Source organism: Heptranchias perlo, chromosome 17 (genome assembly GCF_035084215.1).
Source record: "Heptranchias perlo isolate sHepPer1 chromosome 17, sHepPer1.hap1, whole genome shotgun sequence".
NCBI lineage: Eukaryota > Metazoa > Chordata > Chondrichthyes > Hexanchiformes > Hexanchidae > Heptranchias > Heptranchias perlo.
Window position 1 is genome coordinate 23,198,751 of NC_090341.1, and position 27,252 is coordinate 23,226,002.

Here is a 27,252-nt window from a genome sequence, read left to right on the forward strand (position 1 = left end):
TAGATTCATCAGCCCTATTAGTTTCAATATTAAGAATGAGTTACAATTAATCAAAAAAAATGTCAATTACTTTTATTTAAACATTATGTGCTGATTACTGTGTCATGAATAATAGCTTGTAGGAGTTACTGAGTCTGACATTGAGAGGAAGTCAACTTAAAAGCACACAGAGTTGAAGCTGAAGCACTCATCGGTCAATTACTTTTTCTCTACCAGTGTAAATTCAAGTCTCAGACTGCCAGACCATGTTCTCTCTTCTTTCTGCTCCCTGTCCCACATCCAGTCATTCCTTACTTTGTTCCATAACCAGCTACAGCCAGTCTATCCCATACTTCTATTTAGTGTCCCTTGACCTATTTAAGACCTGTCACCTGCCGCAGCAATGTTCCTCCCCCCATCCTATGCCCTAGCAATGTTCCCTGACCCACAATCTACCCCCAGGACCACTACTGCTTCCTGCCACACATGCTACCCATGTTTCTGGGTCCACGCCCTAGCCATACCCTTGCATGTTTAGAGTCTAAATTGGTCCCAAACGTCTTTCATGTCCGACCAGGCATAAGGCATACAGCAACTTATCTAAACACAAGTCTGTTCGTGTTGAATTGTGTAGAATTATTTTCTTTGTGAGACCTGAAAAGATTCCATTATTGCTATATTGTTCTGTGTATTTGCATGGCTTAATTACATTGGTAATTAAGATCAACAACAGCAAACCTAGATGGATTGAGTTTAGCTAAAGCCTTAAACTAGCCAAGAAAACCAAATCATATTTTAGATAATTCAGACTACGATGAGTCAAAATAAAATGTTATCATCAGGGACTTCTATTAATTTCCTCCTGCATTACAGGAGTATTAAGAAGCTAAGTCTAAAGGGGACCTTTATGACATTGTTAGCTAAACAATGATAACAGAGACTAAACTAGCTAAAAAATTTAGTGTGTTGCATGAGGTGTCATACCTCAACACCATCACCTCAGTGATGCAGGCTGTGTCACTCACACTCTCCATCTCACCGCACACAAGAATATATTAACTAACATGGCTACATAACTAATTCATATGACTAGCAGATCCAACTATGAGATGCACCTGAGCTCAAACCCACAATTAGAGAAACATAAAGCTAGTTTCTTAGCGACTATGCGATCAGTTACAATTTGCATATAAGTGTTACAAGGAAATTGCAACAAATGCATTAGTGCGCTGATGCTGCAGACTTTCTTCAAAGTCTTGCCTATAGTACGCACTTCCTGTCTACATTAACCTTATTTCCTGCGTCATGATTTTCAAATCACTTTATTGGAGTCAACATTTACAATCGGAAAACCCTATGCCAACATTTGGCTGTCATACTGTAATTACAAACATCCAGGCACTAAGTGGTGCTGTTGTGCGTATTGCTTAGCTCTGCCAGCTATTTTGTTTCTCCAAGAGTCTCCCATTTCAACACAAACCAAATTTATCTAGAAGCCGCTTTATACCCAGCTCCTGCTTCTACTGCTTGTCTGCCATTTTAAAACCATGCTCCCACTTCTTCTTCACTATCTCTGCTGCCTCTGAGCCACATAAGGGCCCTCTCTCTTCTCTGATGCCTCTGCTCTGCTTTATCCCCATCCATGCCACAAGTCTCCCTTCCACTATTGCTCCCTTCGCTCCAGGCAAGCTGTTGCTTCTCCCTGCCAACTTTCCCATCCCTAGGCCGCAATGGGCCCTGTTCCCACTTCTGTCCACGTGCCGGTTTAGGCCCTGCTTCTCTTTCCTCACCTGCCCCCAAGCCAAACTGGCACCCAATCTCTCTGCTGAGTTGCTCATTCTTCATCAGTTTCCCACCACTGGGAAACTAGGTACTTTCTTTAAAATATAAAATATACTGCACTGAAGTGTTGGCTAGATTATATGCTCAAGTCCTGGAGTATGGCTTGAAGCTACAACCTTCTGCAAGTCCCCTGTAACTAGAGAGGAAGTTACAATGTAGAAACACAATCAAGAGGTTCAGAAATCCAACTGCAGGTGCAATATAAAAATTGCATTACAAAATTCAACACTTCAAACTGTGATCAGTGGCTACCAACCCAAAACATTTGGTCTATAGATGTAAATTATCATCAACAAGCTTAACAAATTTTGGGGGACTAAACAAGGAACCAAACCCTAATTTTGTGGATCAGGAGTTACTTGTGTAAAACAGAACTCTGCCTGTTCCAAACACTATACAACATATACTGCTGAAAGACCAGATGACCAAAGTGGTAAATGACTCCTTCAAGAACAAATTTTCTTTGTTCAGTTGCTTTCCAGATAAAGTTACAAAAATCAGCACAGCGACAACTGAAAAGTTATCTCGTAAAACAGCAATCTGCCAACTCTGATTACACCGTGCTTGTTGAAGCATTTCAGCCTGTACATTGTGGAATTGATACAAGTAACATATCACTGACAGCTGCCAAAATTTATTGAGTTGTAAAACTTAATCTAGAAGGATTCAGAAATGGGAGATTACCTTGTTACAGTTATTAAGCCCTCCTTGATATAACCACTGGGTTTAAACCGTAAAGTGGAAAGTACAAGGAGCCAAAACAAGTCCAGCTACTCTAATCCATCGCAAATTATGTTGACGTGGAAAAAGTCTACCAAATGCACAAAATTCAAAAAGCTCTCTGCATTTCTTAAACTATCTTCACAATTATGTCAATCAAGATGGACTTCATAATACGGGTCTTTGTTTTCAGTGCCCTTTGAAGTTTACCATGATTTCAGGCCTGTGGATAGTAAGTATAGTAGCTTTTTTAGCATGGCAGTGTGATATACTGAAATATTTTGCAAACATTGTTGTTTTGCTGCATAACATTTTCTTAAAATTAACTGGTAGGTCCTGTTAAAAGTTCATTAGAAAGGGATACAATTTAACACTGGGCCCATCCTGTAGCCGTTAGTAGGGCTGGTTCTTAACTTTAAAAAAATTACATTGCTTTTGTTCAACAATTTCAAGTTTCACAAGCCCGAAAGCCCAGCTTTCCTACCTGAATGATGAATGAACACAATTGTCTATTTTTCCCCATCCCAAAAGCAGCGATTTTTGCTTGAATATTTTTCATTGGGTACCAGCCATACATTATCACTACAATCTCTTCCAAGTACCATTTTTCATATGTGAGCTTAGATAGTAAATGTTGACACTCTATTCGACCTTGGGGAACATCATAGCTGAGCCTGATTCTCATCCAGCAGAGATGGAATGATAATGTCAGAGCCACAAATTTTGGCTGATATTTTTCCCACTTCATTGCCCAGGGTGTTGAGGCTAATTGTAATGTCCCTAATGTGGCCCTGGCTGAGATTAGTTAATTCAGCACTGACTAGGGATCAAACCTGGCAACTACTTCGTCTGTATGGCTCAGTTCCACACTGGATAGTACCATCGGGGGAACCTGCAATTGTTCATTTTAATTTTTCTCCAAAAATGAAATCCCAGGTTTAAATGCAGCCAACTTCAACAGCACTTTATGGGGCAGTAGTGCTCAACATGCAGTGGCCCATGAGCTCTTTTCATCTGTTCCCTTCTCATATTAAATGCATAAATCTGGTTTCCACTATGGTTAGTTTTGGGAGCTGGCTGTATTGGAAAGTAACTTTGTGAGCTGAATATGATAAAAAGTCAGGGCCAGATAAATGATTCAACTGCAGCTATGTGAATTACCTAAGCCTGGAAGACAAGCGAAGGCTGCTCCTTGATTGATTGATTTAAACCAACCGGGGAGTAGTTTTATTTTGCACCAATCGGTCCTTCAGTCCACGGAGTTAAAAGAGCTAATGCTGAATCTTCCCAGTTTCCAAGTTTCAGCCCAGGGGAAAAAGGTGGAAGAATGGGGGTGGGGAAGGGAGAAAGAAAAAAGGGGAGGGGGGTGTTTGGGGGGCTCACATTTTCATGTTGGAGGGGGGAGGGGGAGGGGGGGTCTGGCTTTAAGTGCATATCAGGCAGCTGGCTTTCTTGTATGAGCAATGCTGCTTATTTGTGTTGGGGAGCCTGGCTTTTTGTATGTATGGCAGGTCTCAATTTTTGCATATGCACATTGCAGCATTTTGTCTAGACAAACTTTCTTCTTACATTGTCTATGGGGTCATGCAATTTTTACGCATGGTTCGGGGTTGAATTTTGTGCATCAGGACTTGCATTTCTGGTTGGTTTTGACATGGCTTCTAGTTCCAAAGGGCTGGACATCCTACTTTAAGAAGCTGTACTGTATGTATCTCAAAATTGCACAGAAACAAGAGACAGCTTTTAATGCTGGGATTTTATTAGGAAACTAATAAACAATGTTATTAACTGATTATTTCCTCCTACAGTTTGTTCCTGTTGTCACATTATTTTAAACACCTTTCCATAATCCATTCACCCTGGAGATTACCTTTCAGCTGGATGTGACTCAGTAAAATTGTGCTGCTCACTCCTGGGTTTGCAATGAGAGGAGTCTTCAGGGAACATACTTAGCGGTTTATCCGTCTTCCCTCCATGCTACATCAGTGAACATGTGCATGTTTGTGACAAACAAAAGATTCCACATCATATGACTAGGAGTTTGAGTGAGATTAGAGGATATCCCATGCTTCGATATTTTTGATAAATAACAATGAAAAATCTAGCCACAAACATCTTCACAGCATCAAAAAATAGAAGCCAATGTTAAAATTTTAAATATGCTCCGTCGGAATAAGTGAAGAATCTGCCAAATGTGATGGTGCTCACGAAAAGTTCATTTCCGCAAGTTGTTTAACAGCATCACAATCAGCTGTCATGTTTGGAGTTGGGTTGCTCACCGAAGTAGTTTTGTGGTTTCAGGGCAGTTTCTTCATTTCCTTTGCTAACAGGATGTCTTGTAGCTATACTATCATGTATAAACATTTGTAGGTGATGTACAATGCACACAGATTTTGTTAGGCTGTGTTTACCTTGCTTAGCAACTAAATAACCAGCCAGGCTACATTGAAGAAAATGGAACTGAAATGGTAGACAATGTCCTTTTCATACAATACTATACCAACAGTAAGTAACAATAATAGAGCAGTTGCACTTATCTCTCTTCCCCCTCTCATTTGAGTTGTTCATGCAATAGACACCACATCCTTTCTCATGTTCGAGTTCTACACACTAGGCTAATTACAAAACACGCTGAAAGATGAATATATTCAGGACATTTTATTTTTAAAGCTTATAATGACTCACTTCACGCAAACCATTAGTGATTTATTTTATGTAAATGCTATCCTGCACAGTTCAAAAAAAACAAATTTGGCTTTAGCCACCTAGCAACACAAGAATGTGGTGAAGCTGTTTCCAGACTATTTTAGTTTTCAAAAAGGCCTGCAGATCCTTTTTTGTTGATGCAATTCAGTAGTACTGTTTCAAAGAATTCCTATCCTTTGAACAATATGTAATACAATATGGCATTTTTAAACTTGGAAGCAACCAAATAGATCACAATAGCTTCCACAAAAGGTGGAAAGTCAGCTATTCTTTCACACCGTCAAAATCAAACTAGACTAACTGTGAAAATTAAGGACTTTTCCTTAATTACAACTGCAAAGAAGCTGGAAACTCCTATTTACTCTTCTGAGATATCACAGCTATTGCATTTTTAAAGTTCCCCATGTGGTTTCTCACCTCTCTGTTACTGCCTTTACTTAGGAAGAGGAGGCTGCTTACCAAGGTTTTTCCATGCTCGCTGCTGTACTCTGTTCTACAATTTATCAATAGAAAGTGTATTTGTGTTAGTTTGTCCATCTTCCCTGCACCCCTAATATACAACAACAATGTTTGATCACGATTAGCTCCATTTTGTGGCCTGACCAAGAGCCGAAAACACATTGTGAGTGGCTGCATGACGAGGTGCTTGGAAAGTGCCAAGGAAAAGGCCGCTCAGGCAGGGTGGTGAACATCACAACTGTGATTACACTTAAAAAAAAAAAGTACTTCATTGGCTGTAAAGTGTTTTGGAACGTCTGGAGGTCGTGAAAGGCGCTATATAGATACAAGTCTTTTTTTTCTTTTAAAATAGGGACTGGGGAGGAAAAGATACGACAGAGATGGAGTCTTTGCAGAAAGTGGCGTAGAGAGAAGCATTGGTCAGATAGTTGTAAGAATTTGTGGGCTTATAATAAGTGTCAGTGGAAAGTCCACTGAGAGATAGAGAGAGACGTTCTGAAAGGTAAGGGAAGAATGAAAGATGGACCATCTGAAGTTGCAGGAAGGAAGCACACTTAATGAAACCTCAAAGTCAGAACAACAGTAAGAAACAGCACCAACAATCAGTATAATGGAGAAAGTAGTAAGAAGGGGACCCAGATTCGTATCAGACTAAAGAGTATTCCGCATATCCTACAAAAGGAGAGGCACAGCTAGGACCCAAATGGATTCCCATAGCAATCCTTTTTACATGGAGGAAGTGAGTGGAGTTATAAGAGTTCTTCAGGTTGAGAACAACTTCAACCAAGCAGAGATGGAGGCTGGTTAAGCTTCTGTTCAAGGAAGAAACGGAGAGCTCATGAGCAATGGAGGTGTACAGGGACTGAACATCCATGGTGAAAAGTTGACAATTGAGGCCAGAGAATATGAAATTGTCAAAGCAGCTCAGAACATTCATAGATAGATAGGTGGAGATTGGATAAGGAGAGACAGAGGAGAGTCAAAACACGAGATTATTCAGTGGAACAGAAGAGAGCTAAAACAATGGATTTAATGGGACAGTCCTGTTTGTACATCTTACACAGGAGATAGAAATGGGCTGTCTGGGGTTGCAGAACTACATGATTGGAGGCTTTAGGGCCTTGAAGGGTAAATTGGGAGAGAGGAGCTCAGTGACAGCATGGTAAATAATAATACGGTGTTTGGCAGTAGGAGTCATGGTCCAGAGGAAGAAGGAAGGAGAAGTTAGATGGCAGGTATTTAGCCTCAGCCCAGGTACAGATACTGTTGTCAAAAGACAACAGCTCCCACTTTTTTCAGCAAATTTGATAATTTTGGGGCTGGAACTGAGAGAATGGAGGGTTACATGTTCAGAAGGCGATAGATTAGAGTAAGGGGTCAATGACGTGAGCTTTATATCCTCTAATATTTAAGCAATCTAATTCCCCTCACCTTATATCCAAATTAATGTTTTTTTTAAAAAAAAAGATTTTTGGGGGTTGAGAGAGCACTGAAAACAACCAAGATTTACCTGGAGTGGCTGACATCAAGGCCATTCAGCCCATTTAATTTGAACCTGTTTGACAGAGTCACCAATTGGAACAACCACACCAAGCTAGAAGAAGAAAGTCAGCCAAGCCAATAACGAGCAGCTCCAACAGGGCACAGCATGGCAAATGGCAAGCAGCATCCAAAAACATTCTGGAGAGCAAGGGCGGGTCTGGTGTGTCTCGTTGTACGAGTCAATATTTTCAGCAATCACTCTAATGAAGTCAAAGTACCGCTCACAACAGCTTGACAAAAACTGGAAAGCTGCACTTAGATGTGCTGTGTCTAATAAATCCATGCCAGAATTCCAAACTTTGGTGAAAGAGAAAGGCTGCCGAATGGTGGTAGAAGTTTGTTAAGTAATATACACACGCAAAGTACATTTACCTGTAATGTGCTTAAGGCATTTCCTACCAAAATTAGTGCATGTGGCTAAAATGGTGCTACTGTAGCCATGGTAAGTGATTTCAAATGGACAACTCTGTTCTGGTCCCTGATTTATTTTCTGGGAATATGCTTTAATCCCTTATTACTTAATGTTTCTTTTTGCATTTTACTTGTACTATTTCATAATAAAAGTGGCCTGCTAATTTCATCACAAATAATCAAGTGGAATGATTTAAAAAGTTTGCAAATGATTTTCAATAAACTGGTAGCACATGTCACAATCAGTCCTGTTCTATGACTGGACAATACATGCATGACTATACATGCACGATTACAAAGTATCAACAGCGACCAATATATAACAGGTCTAAAACTCAAGTGGTCCAAAATATGTTTTAAAACTAAGTTCGAAAACAACTGAATATGGAAATAATTTTGAGGAGGCAACCTAATTTTGGGGAACGAGGGATTTAAGATATTATTTAAATATTTTCCTTGGATCATTTTACAGTTAACACTGCAACATGTATGCTAACGACATCCAGCTCTACCTCACCACCACCTCTCTCAACCCCTCCACTGTCTCTCATTTGTCATACTGCTTGTCCGACGACCTGGATGAGCAAAAATTTCCTCCAAGTATTGGGAAGGCCAAAGCCACTATCTTCAGTCCCTGCCACAAACTCTGTTCCCTAGCCACCAACTCCACCCTCTCCCTGGCCACCATCTGAGGCTGAACTAGACAGTTCTCAACCTTGACATCCTATTTGACCCCGAGATGAGCTTAAAAACACATATCTGCTCCATCACCAAGACCGCCTACTTTTACCTCCATAACATCGCTCATCTCCGCCCCTGCCATAGCTCATCTACTGCTGAAAACCTCAACCATGCCTTTGTTATCTTCAGACTTGGCTATTCCAATGCTCTCTTGGCTGGCCTCTCCTCTTCTACCCTCCATAAACTTGAGCTCATCCAAAACTCTGCTGCTTGTATCCTACCTCGCATCAAGACCCGTTCACCCATCACCCCTGTGCTTGCTGACCTACATTGGTTCCTGGTCCATGAATGCCTCAATTTTAAAATGCTCATCCTTGTTTTCAAATCCCTCCACGGCCTCACCCTTCCCTATCTCGGTAAACTCCTCCAGCTCTACAACCCTCCGAGATCTCTGCGCTCCTCCAATTCTTGCCTCTTGCGCATCCCCGATTTTAATCGCTCCACCAATGGCGGCCGGGCCTTCAGCCCCCTAGGCCCGAAGCTCTGAAATTCCCTCCTTAAACCTCTCTGCCACTCTACATCTCTCTGCTCCTTTAGGACACTCCTTAAAACCTAACTCTTTGGCCAAACTTTTGGTCACCTGTCCAATATCTCCTGACATGGCTCATGTCAAATATTGTTTGAAAACACTCCTGTGAAGTGCCTTGGGATGTTTTGCTATGTTAAATGCATGATATAAATGTAAGTTGTTGTTGCAACATATCTATTAATCTCTATATAGATTATGCATCAGCCATGGCTCAGAGGTAGCACTCTTGCCTCTGAATCAGAAGGTTGTGGGTTCAAGTCCCACTCCAAGGACTTGCATACAAACTCGAGGCTGACACTCCAGGGCAGTACTCAGGGAGTGCTGCACAGTCATAGATGCTGTCTTTCGGATGAGACATTAAACCGAGGCCCCGTCTGCCCTCTCAGTTGGACATAAAAGATCCCATTACACGATTTCAAAGAAGAGCAGAGGAGTTCTCCCTTGACCAATATTTATCCCTCAACCAACATCAGTGATTATCTGGTCATTATCACATTGCTGTTTGTGGGATCTTGCTGTGTGCAAATTAGCTGCCATGTTTCCTACATTACAACAGTGATTACACTTCAAAAGTACTGTGTTGGCTCTAAAGCACTTTGGAACGTCCAGAGGTGATGAAAGGCGCTATATAAAATGCAAGTCTGTCTTTCTTTTTCTAGTTTTTCAAATTTAAATAGCTGCCACACTGTCAGAAGTCTATTTGGCATATTAGTACCAATACAAAAGAAAAAAAATTACACAATCCAATACTCTTCCATACTGTGCCAATATATTTTAAGTTTCAGTGACATTCTTAATTCATCAACTCTGCTCTCACCACTAGTGACAGAGCTGCCAAACTCCAGAATTTCATCCTTGTGTTACATAGCACAAAGTTCTCTCTTCAGACACAACCAATGCTGAAAGGGCAAAATCTATAGTTGTACTGGCTTAAATCTGTCATCTGAATAGTCATTTGCGTTTTTATGGCTACCGAAAAGTTAAAGTTGATTCCTGAATATCTGTTACTATTGTACTTGAGCAACAAACTTAATTCTAGGTTTGAGATTGAGACTTTATCGTACTTCAGTTCTTCCTCCTTCCCTTTATCATCATCCATGGGAGATAGCGAGCGAGAGAGTGACAGAGTCATATTCCACCCCTTCTCCTTTCAAATGAAAACTTTGAAGGAACTATTTGGTTTCTACGGGGCTGATAATGGTAACTCAGCATGTGAGAGAATATGGACATGAATCCATATCCTACACATCCATAGTGCAACATATTGTGGCTCTGCCATGCCACCTATTACTTGGAATATGTAAAAAGCACATTGTAAAAACAATCATCCAGTGATTTGTAATGTGAATTGGAATGTTGAAGGCATACATTGATTTAGTCATGTTGCAATACCGTTCATACAATGCTTTGCAAGTGCAAATGGTTACATATGGAGTTGATTTATTGACACTTGTGTATATTTACAGAACACTATATGCAACTTTGGCCATCCAATAAGTCTGGAGCCATGGTTGTGCAAGTTACTGCATGGGGTGGGGCTTAAGGAGCCCTTTTTATTGGGGGAAAATACTGTACAGGGTAGGTGCAAGGAGGGTTATGTGAGGTCAGAGAGGTTGTCATCTCTCCTCCAGGTTGTGTCAGACACCCTGGTGTAGGGCTGAGGAAAGGACCGCCTTGTGTTAATTGTATCCATGTACTTTATATCAATTAGTGTTAATTGTATTCAGGTGGTGGGTATAAATTGGGGACTCTCTTGTATCCGTTTATTGGAGGGAGCTTATCTGGACAGTGCATGGCATGTAAGAGGATCTCTGTGAATAAAGGCTTGGAAGCAACAGAAGACCAGTCTCCAGTATTGTATCCTTCGCCATCTGGCTACCTGACTTTTTACACCTTGGACTTTGAACAGATCCTTAATCATTCTATGCGCAGAATCTTCCTTGTAGAAAGGAAGGTTTAGATTTGGATATTCTTTTGACTCTCTTTCATAGCAAAAGAACATTAATTAGTTCCTGCTGAGTTTTTTTTTTAAAATAGTGTGAATATATAATTCTAATTGCAGTTAATCAACAGAACCATTACTTACCTTTTGAGTAATGGTTTTGTCGATAATTGTAAGGCCCCGCTACAAAAATGGTATTTCATCTTTAACAAAGCTGAAATACTCCCAATCACAATAAATAAGTAGTTTAATTAGTAATGTTTTGGTAAACTTGCAAATGCAGAACTATAATCAGTTTATAAACAGTTGACAACACAGTGTATTTGTTAAAACACTGGTTATAAAATTTCAATCAGGCAATGAAGAATTTGCTTCTCTTGGGTTCCAGACTTTAGGCTCCTCCAATCCACAATCAGAGCTTGGACCATGACATGAAATACTTCATTTTTCTGGAGGATGCAGGGGAATGAATTTAAGGGGGAAAATCAACCCAGCTCAAATCTGCAAGTGTTGGTAATCTCAGTCCATCGTGGATTGTGATTAAAAAGATGGCGATTGGGAATAAAAACAAAATAGAGTTTTAAAAATAATTATTCAGGAATGGCATAGAGCCGCCAACGTGCAACACAAGCCAGGATACAGATTAAACCCGCCACATGACTGAATTTCTGTCCTCAGTTGCACTCTTTGGGTAGCTTCTGAGCTTAGGCCAGTCAGTCCCTCAAAGCTGGGGGGTGGGGGCGGAGGAGAGAAATCAGCAGGTACAAGCAGTTTGGCCCCTAGTTTTCAATATCTCAAAATCTAGGGCAGTTGAGAGTTATCATTGCCAAAAGTGCTGAAAGGTTTCTGGTTCCCAACTACAGTATTTAGAATAACCTCATTGTGACATCCTTTACATTCATGCTACTGCTTCAGTTATAAAAAGTTATTTATCAATGAATTCAAATTTTTTCAGTGACAAGCTACTGATGTAACTGATGGAGCGCAACACAATACAAATCAAGTAGGCATTCCTCCCCGCTGGAGATTGTAAATTACTAACATACTGCAACTTCAATCTTACCGCATGGCTGATTTTGTTCTTTTAAAAAAGTCCCATTTAATAACCTCAGTGATATCTCTTGTTCAAATCCAAAAAATACTGCAAAGCATACTCAAATGATGCTCCAGCCTGATTACCAGGAATGAAATATAAATCAAGAGCTGCACTCATGCAGAGTGCTTTATCATAAGGATCCATTGCAATTACTTTGCTGGCACTGCACTAATACAGACCAAAGGATTGTTTCATACCAGTGGAATAAACAACTGTTACCTTGGCTCAGGCAGCAGCACAGTAGTCTCCGAGTTAGAAGGTTGTGAATTCAAGCCCCAAGAAAGACCTGCACACATAATCCAGGCTGACATTTCAGTGCAGTACCAAGAGTGCTGTATTCTTGAAGGCACTAATTTTCAGACGTAATGTTAAACCAAGGTTCCATCCACCTTGGAGATAAAGGATCTCATGGCACTATTTAAAGAACTATTCACCAAAAACAGATTAACTCGTTATCCATTTAATTTACTCTTCGTGTGACTTTACATAATGCAAAAAGAGGATGAACATAACAACTTGCATTTATATAGCGCCTTTAATGTAGTAAAATGTCGCAAAGCGCTTCACAGGAGTATAATTAAACAAAATTTAACACCAAGCCACATAAGAGAGATATTAGGACGGGTGACCAAAAGTACGGTCAAAAAGGTAGGTTTTAAGGAGCGTCTTAAAAGGAGGAGAGGTAGCAAGGTGGAGGGGTTTAGGGAGGGAATTCGAGAGCTTAGAGCATGGGTAGATGAAGGCACGGCCGCCAGTGGTGGAGCAACTAAAATCGGGGATGCACAAATTGGAGGAGCGTAGAGATCTCAGAGAGTTGTAAGGCTGGAAGAGGTTACAGAGATAGGGAGGAGTGAGGCCATGAAGGGATTTGAAAACAAATCTAGCCAAGCTGTTCCAGTACAGCTACAACACTGGCATCTACACGGCAAAGTGAAAAATTGCCCAGGTATGTCCTGTCCACAAAAAGCAGGACAAACCCAATCCGGCCAATTACCACCCCATCAGTCTACTCTCAATCATCAGCAAAGTGATGGAAGGTGTCATCGAGAGTGCTATCAAGCAGCACTTACTCACCAATGCTCAATTTGGGTTCCACCAGGACCATCCGGCTCCAGACCTAATTACAGCCTTGGTCCAAACATGGACAAAGAGCTGAATTCCAGTGGTGCGGTGAGAGTGACTGCCCTTGACACCAAGGCAGCATTTGACCGAGTGTAGCATCAAGGAGCCCTAGTAAAATTGAAGTCAATGGGAATCAGGCGGAAAACTCTCCAGTGGCTGGAGTCATACCTAGCACAAAGGAAGGTGGGTAATGGTTGTTGGAGGCCAATCCTCTTAATCCCAGGACATCACTGCAGGAGTTCCTCTGGGCAGTGTCCTAGGCCCAACCATCTTCAGCTGCTTCACCAGTGACCTTCCCTCGATCATGAGGTCAGAAGTGGGGATGTTCGCTGATGATTGCACAGTGTTCAGTTCCATTCACAACCCTATAGATAATGAAGCAAGACCTGGACAACATCCAGGCTTGGGCTGATAAGTGGCAAGTAACATTCGTGCCAGGCATTGACCATCTCAAAGAGAGTCTCAGCATTACCATCGCCGAATCCCCATCATCAATATCCTGGGGTCACCATTGACCAGAAACTTAACTGAACCAGCCACACAAATACTGAGGCTACAAGAGCAGGTCAGAGGCTGGGTATTCTGTGGCGAGTGACTCACCTCCTGACTCCCCAAAGCCTTTCCACCATCTACAAGGCACAAGTCAGGAGTGTGACGGAATACTCTCCACTTGCTTGGATGAGTGCAGCTCCAACAACACTCAAGAAGCTCGACACCATCCAGGACAAAGCAGCCTGCTTGATGGGCACCCCATCCACCACATTAAACATTCACTCTCTGCACCACCAGCGCACCATGGCTGCAGTGTGTATCATCCACAAGATTGCACTATAGCAACTCGCTAAGGCTTCTTCGACAGCACCTCCCAAACCTGCGACCTCTACCATCTAGAAGGACAAAGGCAGCAGGCGCATGGGAACAACACCACCTTCACACTCCCCTCCAAGTCACACACCATCCTAACTTGGGAATATACTGTTGTTCCTTCATCGTCGCTAGGTCAAAATCCTGGAACTCCCTACCTAACAGCACTGTGGGAGTACCTTCACCACACGGACTGCAGCAGTTCAAGGCGGCGGCTCACCACCACCTTCTCAAAGGCAATTAGGGATGGGCAGTAAATCTGGCCTTGCCAGCGACGCCCACATCCCATAAATGAATAAAAAAGAACAAGCATGAGAACTTTAAAATCGAGGCATTCCCAGACCAGGAGCCAATGTAAGTCAGCGAACACAGGGGTGATGGAAGAACAGGACTTAGTGCAAGTTAGGATACGGGCAGCAGAGTATTGGATGAGCTCAAGTTTGGGGAGGGTGGAAGATTGGAGGCCAGCCAGGAGAGCATTGGAATAGTCAAGTCTATAAGTAACAAAGGCATGGATGAGGGTTTCAGCAGCAGATGAGATAAGGCAGAGGTAGAGACAGGTGATGTTACGGAGTTGGAAGTAGGCAGTGTTGGTGATGGAGCATATATGGGGTTGGAAGCTCATCTCAGGGTCAAATAGGATGCCAAGGTTGCGAACAGTCTGGTTCAGCCTTAGACAGTGGCCAGGGAGAGGGTTGGAGTCGGTGGCTGGGGAACGGAGTTTGCAGCGGGGACCAAAGACGATGGGTTCGGTCTTCCCAATATTTAGTTGGAGGAATTTTTGCTCATCGGACAAGCAGTGTGACAAATGAGAGACAGTGGAGGGGTCGAGAGAGGTAGTAGTGAGTAGAGCTGGGTATCGTCAGCGTACATGTGGAATCTGATGTCGTGTTTTCGGATGATGCCGCCCCCAAGGGGCAGCATGTAAATGAGAAGTAGGAGGGGGCCAAGGATGGATCCTTGGGGGGGTCTCAAGGTAACAGTGCAGGAGCGGGAAGAGAAACCATAAGATAACTTATGTTCTTAATTAATATTCTGAATGATAACTTACCCTTAGTATTCACTCCCTAAGTAGAAATAACCAAAGTAGAATTAATGACTTTGATATGAAATGAAGGTCTCAGATAGGATAAAAGGGTTAAAACAAACAATTCCCCAGGGATAGATGGGATCCATTCCAGAGTTCAAAGAGACTAGGGAAGAGATTGACAGTAATTATGGGGGGGCGGGGGTGGAAATTGGATTTAATGGACACTGGGGCAGTACGAGTGATTAAAAACAGGCTAATATGGTGCTGATCTTCAAAAAGGACAACAAAGCATGAGTTACTTCAATATTGTGTAAAATATTGGAATAAACTTGAAGGTTGTCTGGACAATAACAACCTGGTAAACAGCAGTTAGTCAGAAAGTACAAAATGTGTAAGCGGGAAAACAATGACAGATGAAATTTAATGCACATAAGAAAAATGGATGGCATATGCAATCAATGAATGAAGTTGGAAGAATTTTAAAAGGCTTGACGCTCAACATGTCCGATCACTGCAGAGCACTAATCAACAAAGCAAATAGACTGCAGAGTTATAACAAAACAGTAGAGCGTAAACCAAACTATATGCTCAAACTATACAGTGCCTTGATCAGACAGCATCTTGTGGCCTATGTCCAATTCTGGATACTGAGATAACAGTTTGCATTTATATAGCACCTTTAATGTAGTAAAATGTCACATGGCACTTCACAGGAACGTTATCAAACAGAACATGGGTTTCAAATTTCAGGTCTGCACAAGATAGTCTCTTGATTTCAGCATCACCGTTTCTGGCAATGCTGCTCTTAACTCAAGTTACAAGTAGATGCTCAAGGCCATTGTGTATAGGCTCTCCTCAGAATAGAGTTGAACACTTTTTCCATAGTCTCAAGTATTAATAATATTTTTAAAAGACTATGATCAGTCTCTCTTTTTTCTCCCCCACCCCCCCCAATCAGTATTCAGAGACAAATACCACTCACGTTAAAGAGATCAGCACCACTCACACCAAGGTTAGAGTGTGCTCCATGAGTTCTTGTTGGTTAATGTCAACCTATACTTCCAGTGTTTGCTGAAGGAAAAGAATGAAACTGGACTCTACAAGGGCACTGAAAACAGGAAAAAATGTTTGGTGTCCTGTTGGCTCAGAGGCTAAGTGGACTTCCTAGTGTGGTACTGGGATATACAGACCTGATAAGTTTAAGGTTCAATCCAATTGATCTCTGCGCCCCTGGGCTAGAGAAGTGGGTAAGGAAAAAAAAAAGCTAAGCTTTCCAGTCTTCATTGTTATCCAGTGATCTCTGCTGGAAATTGTGTACCTGTAGGTGGAGGTTTTTGGATCATAACAGGACTAGGCTCTGCAGTGATGCCTCCTATCAATTGTGGTGTAGACTCATACATGATGACGACATGTAAAGTACCAGAGAACTGCCTATGGAACATCACTAATGTAAAGCATCATGTTCAGAAGATAAAAGAAGCAATTTGGGGGGAGGGTGGAGAGTTAACTCTATGCTTATTTCAAAAAGTAATGATGGGCAATTAACCTCTAAATATGCAGCTGTAGTAATTGAAACCAGCTCAAAAGGGAAGAGACCACATGTCTTGGTTCTTGGCCCAGCTGTACTGCACTCTAAATCTTCCCACTGTCTGATCCAGTCGCCACACTTTTAAAAAAAGCACCCAGGTTGCATAGTTATTTGTGTTTCCTATAAACAAAGACAACCACAGATTGTTGGAATTCAGCTGATTCCTTTTATTTTTAGCTTTCCAGCACAAAAAGGAACTGCATTCTCTTGGTGAAACTTTAAAGATGAACTATTTTCTGATAAAATCTCTACTAAGAGGTCAATTTGGGCAATTGCTGCAGATTTATGAGAGATCTGATTACACTAATGTAATCAGTGATCCATGTGTTAAAGAACTGCATTCACTTGGTATGGCAGGAATATGAAAAACTTCATGAAAAAAGTGACAGCTGGCAAAAATTGACACAAGATAAATATTATGAGAAAGAACTGAAGCTTCAGTGATAGTAAACAGGAAGTGACGAAGGAATAATCGGACATGGAACCTACTCGATGTCCATGTTCATTGACATTGCTTCACATAATTTAAAGGCAACATTATTGCCCGATTAGAACTGTGAAATTTAGTAAAGGTATAGGACGTCATTAGAGTGTTGCTGGTTTCTGGATGAGACTAAAAGCTGCAGTGACTAAGAGGTAACTGCTAATTAGAAATTTCCTTAATGAATGCCAATGTAGCTTTAGACTGATAACCAAAACAAATTTGATTCAAGAGCTATCATCCATGAATAGTTTTTCCAACAGGCAGTGATCAGCAGCACCTGCAGGCTGCAAACAGAGACGATTCGAGTGGGTCTGGCGGTGTTTGGGGGAGGAGAGGCAGACTGCCATTTCAGGTCTAGACCCATCAATAGAACACAGTTCTGGCTGGGGTACTGGGGTCTGCATTAAGGGTGTTGATCAGTTTTTTTTCTCTTTTTGGGAGTACTTTAAGTATTTGCTGTTTTTATTTCAAGATTTTCTGCTTTTGAGGGCGTGAACTTCTCCCACTCCTCCCTTGCTAATTTCCCCCATTTTCTCACTTTTCCCCATGGGCCTCTCCTATGCCTTTTCCCAGTCTTAGCTATTTGCACACTCTTTTGTTTTCATCCTTCCATTGCCTTACTGAGATGATCTTTTATATCATGTAACAGTTTTCTGCTTTTCTATTAAGCAGTTTGCAAGTGATTCAGCCCATTAACTTCCCTAGATATTGTTTAAAAAAAAGGGAAGTAAAATTCCACTGAGTTTGCTCATTGTGATGAAAGGCTGCCCGAAAACCTAAAATGCTGGAAATACACAGAAATCTGTCATCCCTCTATAAACACCAACAGTCTGTTGTGTATTTTAAGTATTTTGTGTTTAGTTTCAGATTTCCAGCATTTGCAGGGTTTTTTTTTAAAAAGAGGCTATTGCCTGCTGATGACACCCCAAACCATAGGCAGAGGTGCGTGAAATCCAAAGGAATTTAAGAAAAGCAAAGCAGTTTACAAGCATTAAGCTAAACTTCCATCCTGGGATAAAATTTCCTGTAGAAGCATAATCGGGAATTTACATCCGCTCATATGTCAATTTATGCTGAAATTTCTTGTACATCTAATTAGACTACGATGCGGATAAAAATACAGCATGATTTAAATGTAATGAAGAAATGCCCTCTAGCATTATCCTGACTTGTCAAATCTCCATCAGTGATACAAGTACAACAGCACAAAGTTGTTACAGCAAATAAATCAAATTGGATTAAAGAAGCCTTTGATGCAATTGGTGTTTTTAAAGTGAATACTACTTTCTGTATAAATTCAGTATACAATACCTATAATAGACACTAGGATGCTCATTTTGAAAACTGTGTATATTATAGGTATTGTATTAGATGTGAAGACGGCTTTTCAGTATCATATAAAATGGGTCCCCTACTACTACCAACTTTTCAATGACAAAATTGAATTGATTAACTGTGGATTCAATATACTTCACTACCAGAACTAGAGTACATAGAGTAGAAGCAATCGAAAGTTAAAGCAACTTGGTTTATGCATCGATGGCTGTGTGACATTTGTCACAGACAGAGGTGTTCAGAACATAAGAAATAGGAGCAAGAGTAGGCCATACAGCCCCTGGAGCCTACAAACTCAACTCCACTTTCCCACCCTATCCCCATATCCCTTGATTCCGTAAGTGTCCAAAAATCTATCGATCTCAGTCTCGAATATACTGAACGACTGATCATCCACTGCCCCCTGGGGTAGAGAATTCCAAAGATTCATCACCCACTGAGTGAAGAAATTTTTCCACATCTCGGTCTTAAATGGCCAACCTCTTACCTAGAGACTATGAACCCTAGTTCTAGACTCTCCAGCCAGGGGAAACAGCCTCTCAGCATCTAGCCAGTCAAGCCCACCCAGAATTTTATACATTTCAATGAGATCACCTCTCATTCTTCTAAACTCCATAGAATATAGGACCATTCTACTCAATCTCACCTCATAGGATAACCCTCTCATCCCAAGAATCAATCTAGTGAACCTTCATTGCACCCCTTCTAAGGCAAGTATATCCTTTCTTAGGTAAATGTAAGGAATCTTACAACACCAGGGTTTAGTCCAACAGTTTTATTTGAAAATCACAAGCTTTCGGAGGCTTTCTCCTTCGTCAGGTGAAGGAGAAAGCCTCCAAAAGCTTGTGATTTTCAAATAAAACTGTTGGACTATAACCTGGTGTTGTAAGATTCCTTAACATTTGTCAACCCCAGTCCATCACCAGCATCTCCACATCATGGCTACTTTCTTAGGTAAGACGACCAAAACTGTACACAGTACTCCAGGTGTGGTCTCACCAAAGCCCTATATAATTGCAGCTAGACCTCCTTACTCTTATACTTCAACCACCTTGCAATAAAGGCTAGAAGACCATCTGCCTTCCTAATTGCTTGCTGTACTTGTATATTAACTTTCTGTAATTCATGTACAAGGACACCCAAATCCTTCTGACTACCCACATTTCTTAGTCTCTCACCTTTTAAAAGATATTCTGCTTTTCTATTCTTCCTACCAAAGTGGATAATTTCATATTTCCCCACATTATACTCCATCTGTCACCTTCTCGCCCACTCACTTAACCTGTCTGTATCCCTTTGCAGCCTCTTTGCGTCCTCTTCACAGCTTACTTTCTCACCTAGCTTTGTATAATCAGCAAACCTGGATACATTACACTCTGTCCCCTCATCTAAGTCATTGATATAGATCATAAATAGCTGAGGCCCAAGCACCGATCCTTGTGGCACCCCATTAGTTACAACCTGCCACCGCGAAAATGATCCATTTATTCTTATTCTCTGTTTTCTGTCCGTTAATCAATCCTCAATGCATGCCAATAAATTATCCACAATCCCATGAGCTCTAATCTTGTGTCGTAACCTCTTGTGTGGCACCTTATCACACCTTTTGAAAATCCAAATATATTACATCCACTGGTTCTCTCTTATCTACCTTGCTAGTTACACCCTCAAAAAATTCTAATAGATTTGTCAAACATGATTTCCCTTTCATAAAACAGTGTTGACTCTGCCTAATCATATTGCGATTTTCTAAGTGGTCTGTTACCACTTCCTTAATAATGGATTCCAGCATTTTCCTTATTACTGATGTCAGGCTAACTGGCCTATAGTTCAGTGTTTTCTCTCTCCCTCCTTTCTTGAATAGCGGGGTTACATTTGCTACCTTCCAATCCATGGGGACCGTTCTAGAATCTAGGGAATTCTGGAAGATCAAAACCAATGCATCCACCATCTCTGCAGCCACCTCTTTTAAAACCCTAGGATATCGGCCATCAGATCCAACGGATATGTCGGCTTTTAGTCCCATTAATTTCTCCAGTATTTTTCCTTTACAAATCTTAATTATTTTAAGTTCCTCACTCTCTTTAGAACCTTGCTTCTCCACTATTTCCAGTACGTTTTTTGTGTCTTCTACTGTGAAGACAGATACAAAATATTTGTTTAACATTTCTGCCATTTCCTTATTCCCTATTATAATTTATCCTGTCTCTGCCTCTAAGGGACCCACGTTTACTTTCGCTAATCTCTTCCTTTTTACATACTTGTAGAAGCTCTTATAATCTGTTTTTATATTTCTTGCCCGTTTATTCTCCTTCAATTTTCTCCCTCTATCGATTTCTTGGTCATCCTTTACTGATTTCAAAAGCCTTCCCAATCCTCAGGCTTACTACTCTTTTTGGCAACATTGTAAGCCTCTTTTAATCTAACACTCTCCTTAACTTTTCTACTTAGCCATGGTTGGATCACTTTTCCCGTGGAGTTTTTATTCCTCAAGAGAATGTATATTCATTGGGAGTTTAAAGATAAAATGAAATCAACATCAGACATGAGTGTGAAGGGTGTGTTGCAGACGATATTAGTTTTCTTAAATTTTCTTAAACAAGGCAGTCAAGCAAAGAACTTAACCACAGTGAACGAATGAATGAATGGACAATTTTAACCAGTAATTTGTACAAGAAAGATTAAAACAGGACTGCAACCTGCACTTGTTCCTAAATCTAGATGTCAAACTTCCTGAAAAAGATATTTAAAAGTGAATGATTCTAAGAGCAGTTTTAAGAATGCTGCTGTAAAAGAATTAACTGAAAAGTGAATTAATAACCAGAATTTCCAAATTTGCGACCATGTACATTTGAAACAACCTGATCTGTTCACCAAATCAAAGCCAGGAAGGTTGTGGGCAAACAATTCCTGTGGATCACCTTAGATAATTACACTATTGCTCAATGTTTCTCCAGAATCCGTATTTTAGAAAAATGTTATCTTGTAGAACACACCCACTTGGGGCTATATAGTAATATGGTCCCACAGCCTATAGTGGGAGCCTTGGTGTTAACGCGATGAGCCAGTTATAAGCGTTGGACGGTGTGTCATCTTTTACAGGGACTAAGACCTTCCTCGCTAATGGAGGTCTGACAGCAATGAACACACACTCTCGCAGCCAGGCGCCATTCCACACCCCTTTGTTTAAGCTTCTTCCCTTTACAGAAGGTGCGATTCTCTCCAGAGTGAGAGCACACTGATCTGTGTTTGACTACTTCCCTCACTGATCACTGTGTTCATCTCCAGCATCGGGAAACACGTCCATCCTACATCTAGTGGCTGATGAGTGAAATCTATAACCCCCGACGGCCACCAAATCCAACTTAATAAAACCCGCTGAAACATGGGGGAAAAAAAGACACAGAATGAGCCATGGAGGGATATAAATACAAATACAGTACGATAACTAGATGGGAAAAACTTATTGAATTGCCCGAAATAGTCCACACGCTTAATGTGTTATAAGTGGCACCTTTGTAATTGACTTCGGTGGAAATGGCAAATAGTTAGTGATATCGGCGGCTGCCCGTGATAAGCGTGGATGGTTTAAGTGGTGGGGACTGTGTGTCTATTACGATTGTGTACTTTCTTTTGCATGACATAAAACAATCCTAACTCTTGGGAGATTGAACTGAAACAAATTTAAACTGTTTCATCAGGGACCAACAGTGGAAACACTTTAAACATCATCTTAAAATGGCAATGCTCAACCTACGCTGCACACTACTGTCTTGTTGCAAGATGCTAATGTGAGTTAGCAATACCAATCAAACCTTTGTACCATGCACTAATCCGGTGAATGATTTTTTATGAATCAAGAGGTAGTAAGTTAAGAATGGAGCGATGAATTAAAAATAATTAGTATGTATAATTACAATACTGTATATTTTATTTTAACTTGGAAGAGACACTGCACTGTGAAACATACTTATGTTTGTGTGCAAATTTACACTTGTGAACCTGTGTAAATACAGGCAATTTACTTTCTTTTCTAGATAGGGAGTGGAGCTGATGAGCAGTGGAGGGCCTGGGCAAAGGTTTCCAAGAACCAGTGTAAAAGATTGAGCAAATTCGGGCACACAGTAATAACAGGCATAACTCACTTATGCCTGAATTTCCTCGATCTTTTGAGCCAGAAATCATTATTGCACTACAATTACACCGCTACTGGGAGCAAACTGACAGGAAATTCTGGCCCCGCATGTCTATAGCTTCCAAATACATCTTTCAGCTGAAATCAATATTCGTAGATTCTTAACTATTCATTTGGAACATAAACAAAACAGTTCAAAGCGCCAACATAATAACGACATCTGGTTATAAATGGGAGCAAAAGAATGGGTTGATGGTGAATATAACTGCTTATATAACTTTGGACATGTCCCAGGAAATTGGGACCTTTGAATTTAATTCTCACCTGAGAAACTTAGACTACAAATAGAACTTACAAGGGTTTGTATATCTTGTGTCTCAGTCATACCTACAACCTGCATCAGCCATCCTTTTAGCTGGAAAACAAGTGTTTGTACACTGTTACAGAAAAATGCAAGTGTTTTTTTTCCCTTGCTGGTGGCGTTTGACATTTTCCCCCCACTTCCCACTTGTGGTTTTTTTTTTGGTTAGAAACCTTCTGTGGAAATGTGGACATACAAGAAACAATCTAAGAGGAAATTAGAAATAACTGGAACAATGCTTTTGGTCCTATTGGCTGATAAAGCTGCATCTTCTATTGGTGAAAGTTTTTTTTAACGTTGCTAGTTACTTTTTTTGTTTGACTACTATAAATGAAGGAGTAAATGACCCAGTGAAAAGAGAAGTTGGTTCAACCTAGGTCATGGTGGATGTAGGACAGCAACACAAAACAGCCCACAAATAGATGGATTTGCACAAATGATCAGAAGAATGCCTGGTGTGGGAAATGGAATAATTCATACTGGTGCAGTCAGGCTTGTTCTTTTGAGATTGCAGCTGAAGCACAAGTGCTCAAGAGGGGGGGGGGGAAAGAGTGGAAAAAGGTCAAAGGATTTCACACCCTAGCATCAACATAACCCTCCTTGATGAGCGTAAAGTTTGACTAAAATATACAACTAAAACCATGTTACACGAGTACAAATGGCCATTTTATAAAATTAAGTCTTTATAATCCAAAAGAATATATGAACACATTAAAAAAGATGGACAGACAAAGACCAGCTGGTCCACTGAGTCTGTGCAATTCAGCCGTGTTGCAACCCCAATACGCTCCACCCACCAAAGAGGGACGATGTCTAACAATAGCCTTTGCCATTAGGAAAATGGGCTTGCAATATCACCAATAGTACTTTAATGTCCTTATTACAGCTAGCAATTGATTATCCTTTCAAACCTAATAGTAAGGTCACAGTCACATCTGAATTACTTATACTTTTAATTCCTCCTGATCAGAAATTATGTAAAACATACAAACACATCTCCCTGGTATTTTCAAACATGATTAAATTCAGACACCAAACCACAAGTTAATGCTGCAGTAATTTCCTTTTTGTTACTGTCACTACTCAGAAAAGCATAAATAGGTCACTGGTACCTTTTAAAATGCTGTAGTGACAAAAACAGAACTCAGGATTTTTTGATCAGTTTTTTAAAAAAATCAAAATATTTAATAATTTTCTTTTGCCTTACTTATATTTCAGTTTTTAAGGGATAATTTTGAAAGTTGTTTCCGTGCTTTGCCAATGGGCAGACATTCCTTACCTCCAGGAGGACTGTCTATTTGACCAACATCAGCAAATACTATTCCTGGTTTGGCTACTGAATGGTGCAAAACTGGTCATCTCCTTCCTTTTAGGCTAACAATTCGATGTTACATTAAAAGACCTAGCAGACCCTTCCCCCAAGCCATCAGTCGGGAGGAAGCAACAGCGCCAAAGAAGAAAGTAGGAAGGTTGGTCGAAGAGGTGGATTTTAAAAAGGGTCTTAAAGAAGAAGGGAAGAGGAGAGGCAGAGAGGTTTAGGGAGGGAATTCCAGAGAGTGAGACCTTGGCGGTGAAAGGCATAGCCACGAATAGTGGGGCAAAGCGGCAGGGACGCACGAGAGGTCAGTGTCAGAGAAGATGGAGGTGGTTACAGAGAAAGGGAGGAATATAAACAGAAGGATGAGATGTTTAAATTTGAGATGCTGGGGGACCACAGGCCAATGTATGTTGGTGAGAACAGGGGTGATGAGTAAGCAGGACTGAGTGTACATTAACTGAAGTTTATGGAGAGTGAAAGATGGGAGGCCAGCCAGAAGATTATTGAAAAAAATCTAGTCTGAAGGTGACAAAGGCACAAGGTTTCAGTGACAAATGTTCAAACCAAGCAATAGTGCAAAAACCCAGCAAAGGAAACAATTAGAACCTGCATTCAACAGCATTCACTACTGTTAATGCCTTCCTTTATTGAACTTCTGCTTTTCCCCTTTCATTAACATTAGTCTGAACTACTTATGGGCCATGGTTGCATCACAATAGAAGTTTCATTTTTGCCTTTATGGGGTTATGCACATGTTAGTTGACCACAGTTATGCCACTCTGATATCTCCGTAGGTAAGTGCACTGTGTGTTGTTGGATAGAGCAAGTCAGACTAGGTAGGTCCCAACATCAGGGTCAATTGTGTTATTCCTTATGATTGAAGCCCCTGTAGCACTCATTGTTGAAATACTCAGATTAAAAGAATGGTGAATTGGGGTGCAGTTGGGGAAATTATGGTGCTCTCGTATCTTGCCAAATTCAGAAGAGAAACGTTAAAGGAAGAAAACAGAAGAAGGGAAACCTCTATGAGGTTACATTTTCTCACTAGACAGGCTTCTTCCAACCCCTAGTATTTGTTCCCTCCCCAGGTTCAAGTTAACAGTTGTGTTTGTAAACACAAAGCAAATATTTCAGGGACATTTAAGGAAATCAGAAAACTGCTGTATTATTTTATTTGGGCATTGTCGCAATATCTATAATGACTTTCCCTAATGAAAGAAATACAAAATTAATATTATCAGTTTTATGTGACTGCAGACCAAGATTGCATGAAGGGAAATATTAGTTTGAATATTACACACCAACCAGCATTGCACATGAAAGGCACACTATTTAGTAGGATATGTTTTACATAATCAACTGCTTCCTGTACCCACATTTGATAAAATCTCTGAAAATAACATCTTACCTTGGTTGTTTCTGGCTGTTCACTCTTTGACACTTCTGCTGGTTCATTTTCTTCACTGCTACCCTCATCCATATCACTATCATCATCTTCCTGGGTGGAGTCTCTTTTTTGTTGTATTTCAGAAGTATCAACAGGTTTTATCTCCATATCATTTTCATTCTCCGCAGAGTTGACATTTTTTTTCTCTTCCATGCCTTCTTCATTGGGAAAAACCTCACCCTCCCCACTACACGAGGGACTATCAATCCCACTGTCTCTGTTGGGTATTTTACCATTCCCATTTTGTTCTAGAGTAGATTCTCCATTTTCAGCCACAGCACTAGCCTCTTGAGTCCTGTTTATGCCCATACAATCATTGTCTTTCATATCACTTTCTGTTATATCTTTCATTGTAATTATGTCATCATTTGAATGTTCCATCACTTCCATGCTGACTTCAGTTTCATTCGAATCAGTTTTTTCTGTTGTACCCTCAGCTGAGCTTGCTGGCTCCAATTCACTATCAGGTGCTGCACACTCAGAGGAGTCTTGAGATGGCTCCATTTTGAAGGATAATATCAGCTGATTTCTTTCAGTGATTTCTGGGCTCAGTTGCCTACAGTAACATAGTGACATTTCACAGCGATGCAAATAATTTGAACAGATTGTATTCAATCAAATTTGTAGTATTTCTGATTTTTTTTTTTACAATATATACATTATCAACAACTTCGCCTACATTCATGACGTAGAAGAGGTTAAAAATTTGCAGAAAAGACAATCGTTTTTCTATCAACATGATCGGTTCAGCTGGCTCATAGCAACAGTTTCCAAGGACATTACTAGCTCTAATATTATTCATGGATTGAGAGGAGAGATAAAACCTTGAGCAGTAACTGCACAACATGTTTTTGTACACATAATTTCAAGAAACAGACCCTGGATTCAGCCATTTTATCCAAATGGCAACATGTGACTGTATCATTCTCCAATAACAATCAGACTTCAATGAAAGACTTAGTATCTTTATGTACCAAATCAGTGTTCTGGTTACTGGATAGTTATGTGTTAAAAAAAATGCAAGCATTTGTTTTCAAGAAGTTAAAATAATTGAATGTATCCAACATAAGGAAACAAAAATAATCCTTTAGGCCCAAAGATATTATCTTGACGAATCACTCCAAGAGACTCATTTACTTACATAGCTATACAGAATAAAGAGCAAGCATTTTGCATTTATTTCAGTGGTTCTGAACAACTCAAAATTAGCCCTATTTTAGTGTGTGTGGCTAAAAGCTGATTCAATTTCAAATAGTGGAAAATATTTGTTTTAATTGAAGGAAATGTTGCTTTCTTTGCACAATGAATGGTGCTGCTTCACTATTTGGTCTGTGAACGTGAATAAAAATAATTTAATTTCTTGTCATTTTTCTAGAAAATTGTTAGAAATTTAAAGTCGATATTTTAGGAAATTTTTTGAAGATTGCTCATTCTTCAATGAAACAGGCAACAAATTTACAAATGTTGCCATTTTAAGACTTCAGAAAATCCTTTCAACTGTTTTTAACATGAGTTTAATTGGATTGCAAGATGTAATTAAGTATTTCACTGTGAGTGCTTAAACAACATAGCACTGGTGGTACTGAGTTACGGTCCCACCC

General features: G+C 40.4%; 1 protein-coding gene across 2 annotated transcripts in view; it reads right to left on the reverse strand.

Annotated features, from left to right (window-relative positions):
• LOC137334171 (FYVE, RhoGEF and PH domain-containing protein 3-like) overlaps positions 1 to 27,252 on the reverse strand; it is a 204,991-nt gene that overhangs the window by 65,765 nt on the left and 111,974 nt on the right. For both annotated transcript variants that reach the window (XM_067998730.1, XM_067998731.1), the window contains exon 4: positions 25,613 to 26,207. In XM_067998730.1, the coding sequence (XP_067854831.1) occupies positions 25,613 to 26,207 (595 nt within the window). The remainder of the gene's footprint in view (positions 1 to 25,612; positions 26,208 to 27,252) is intronic.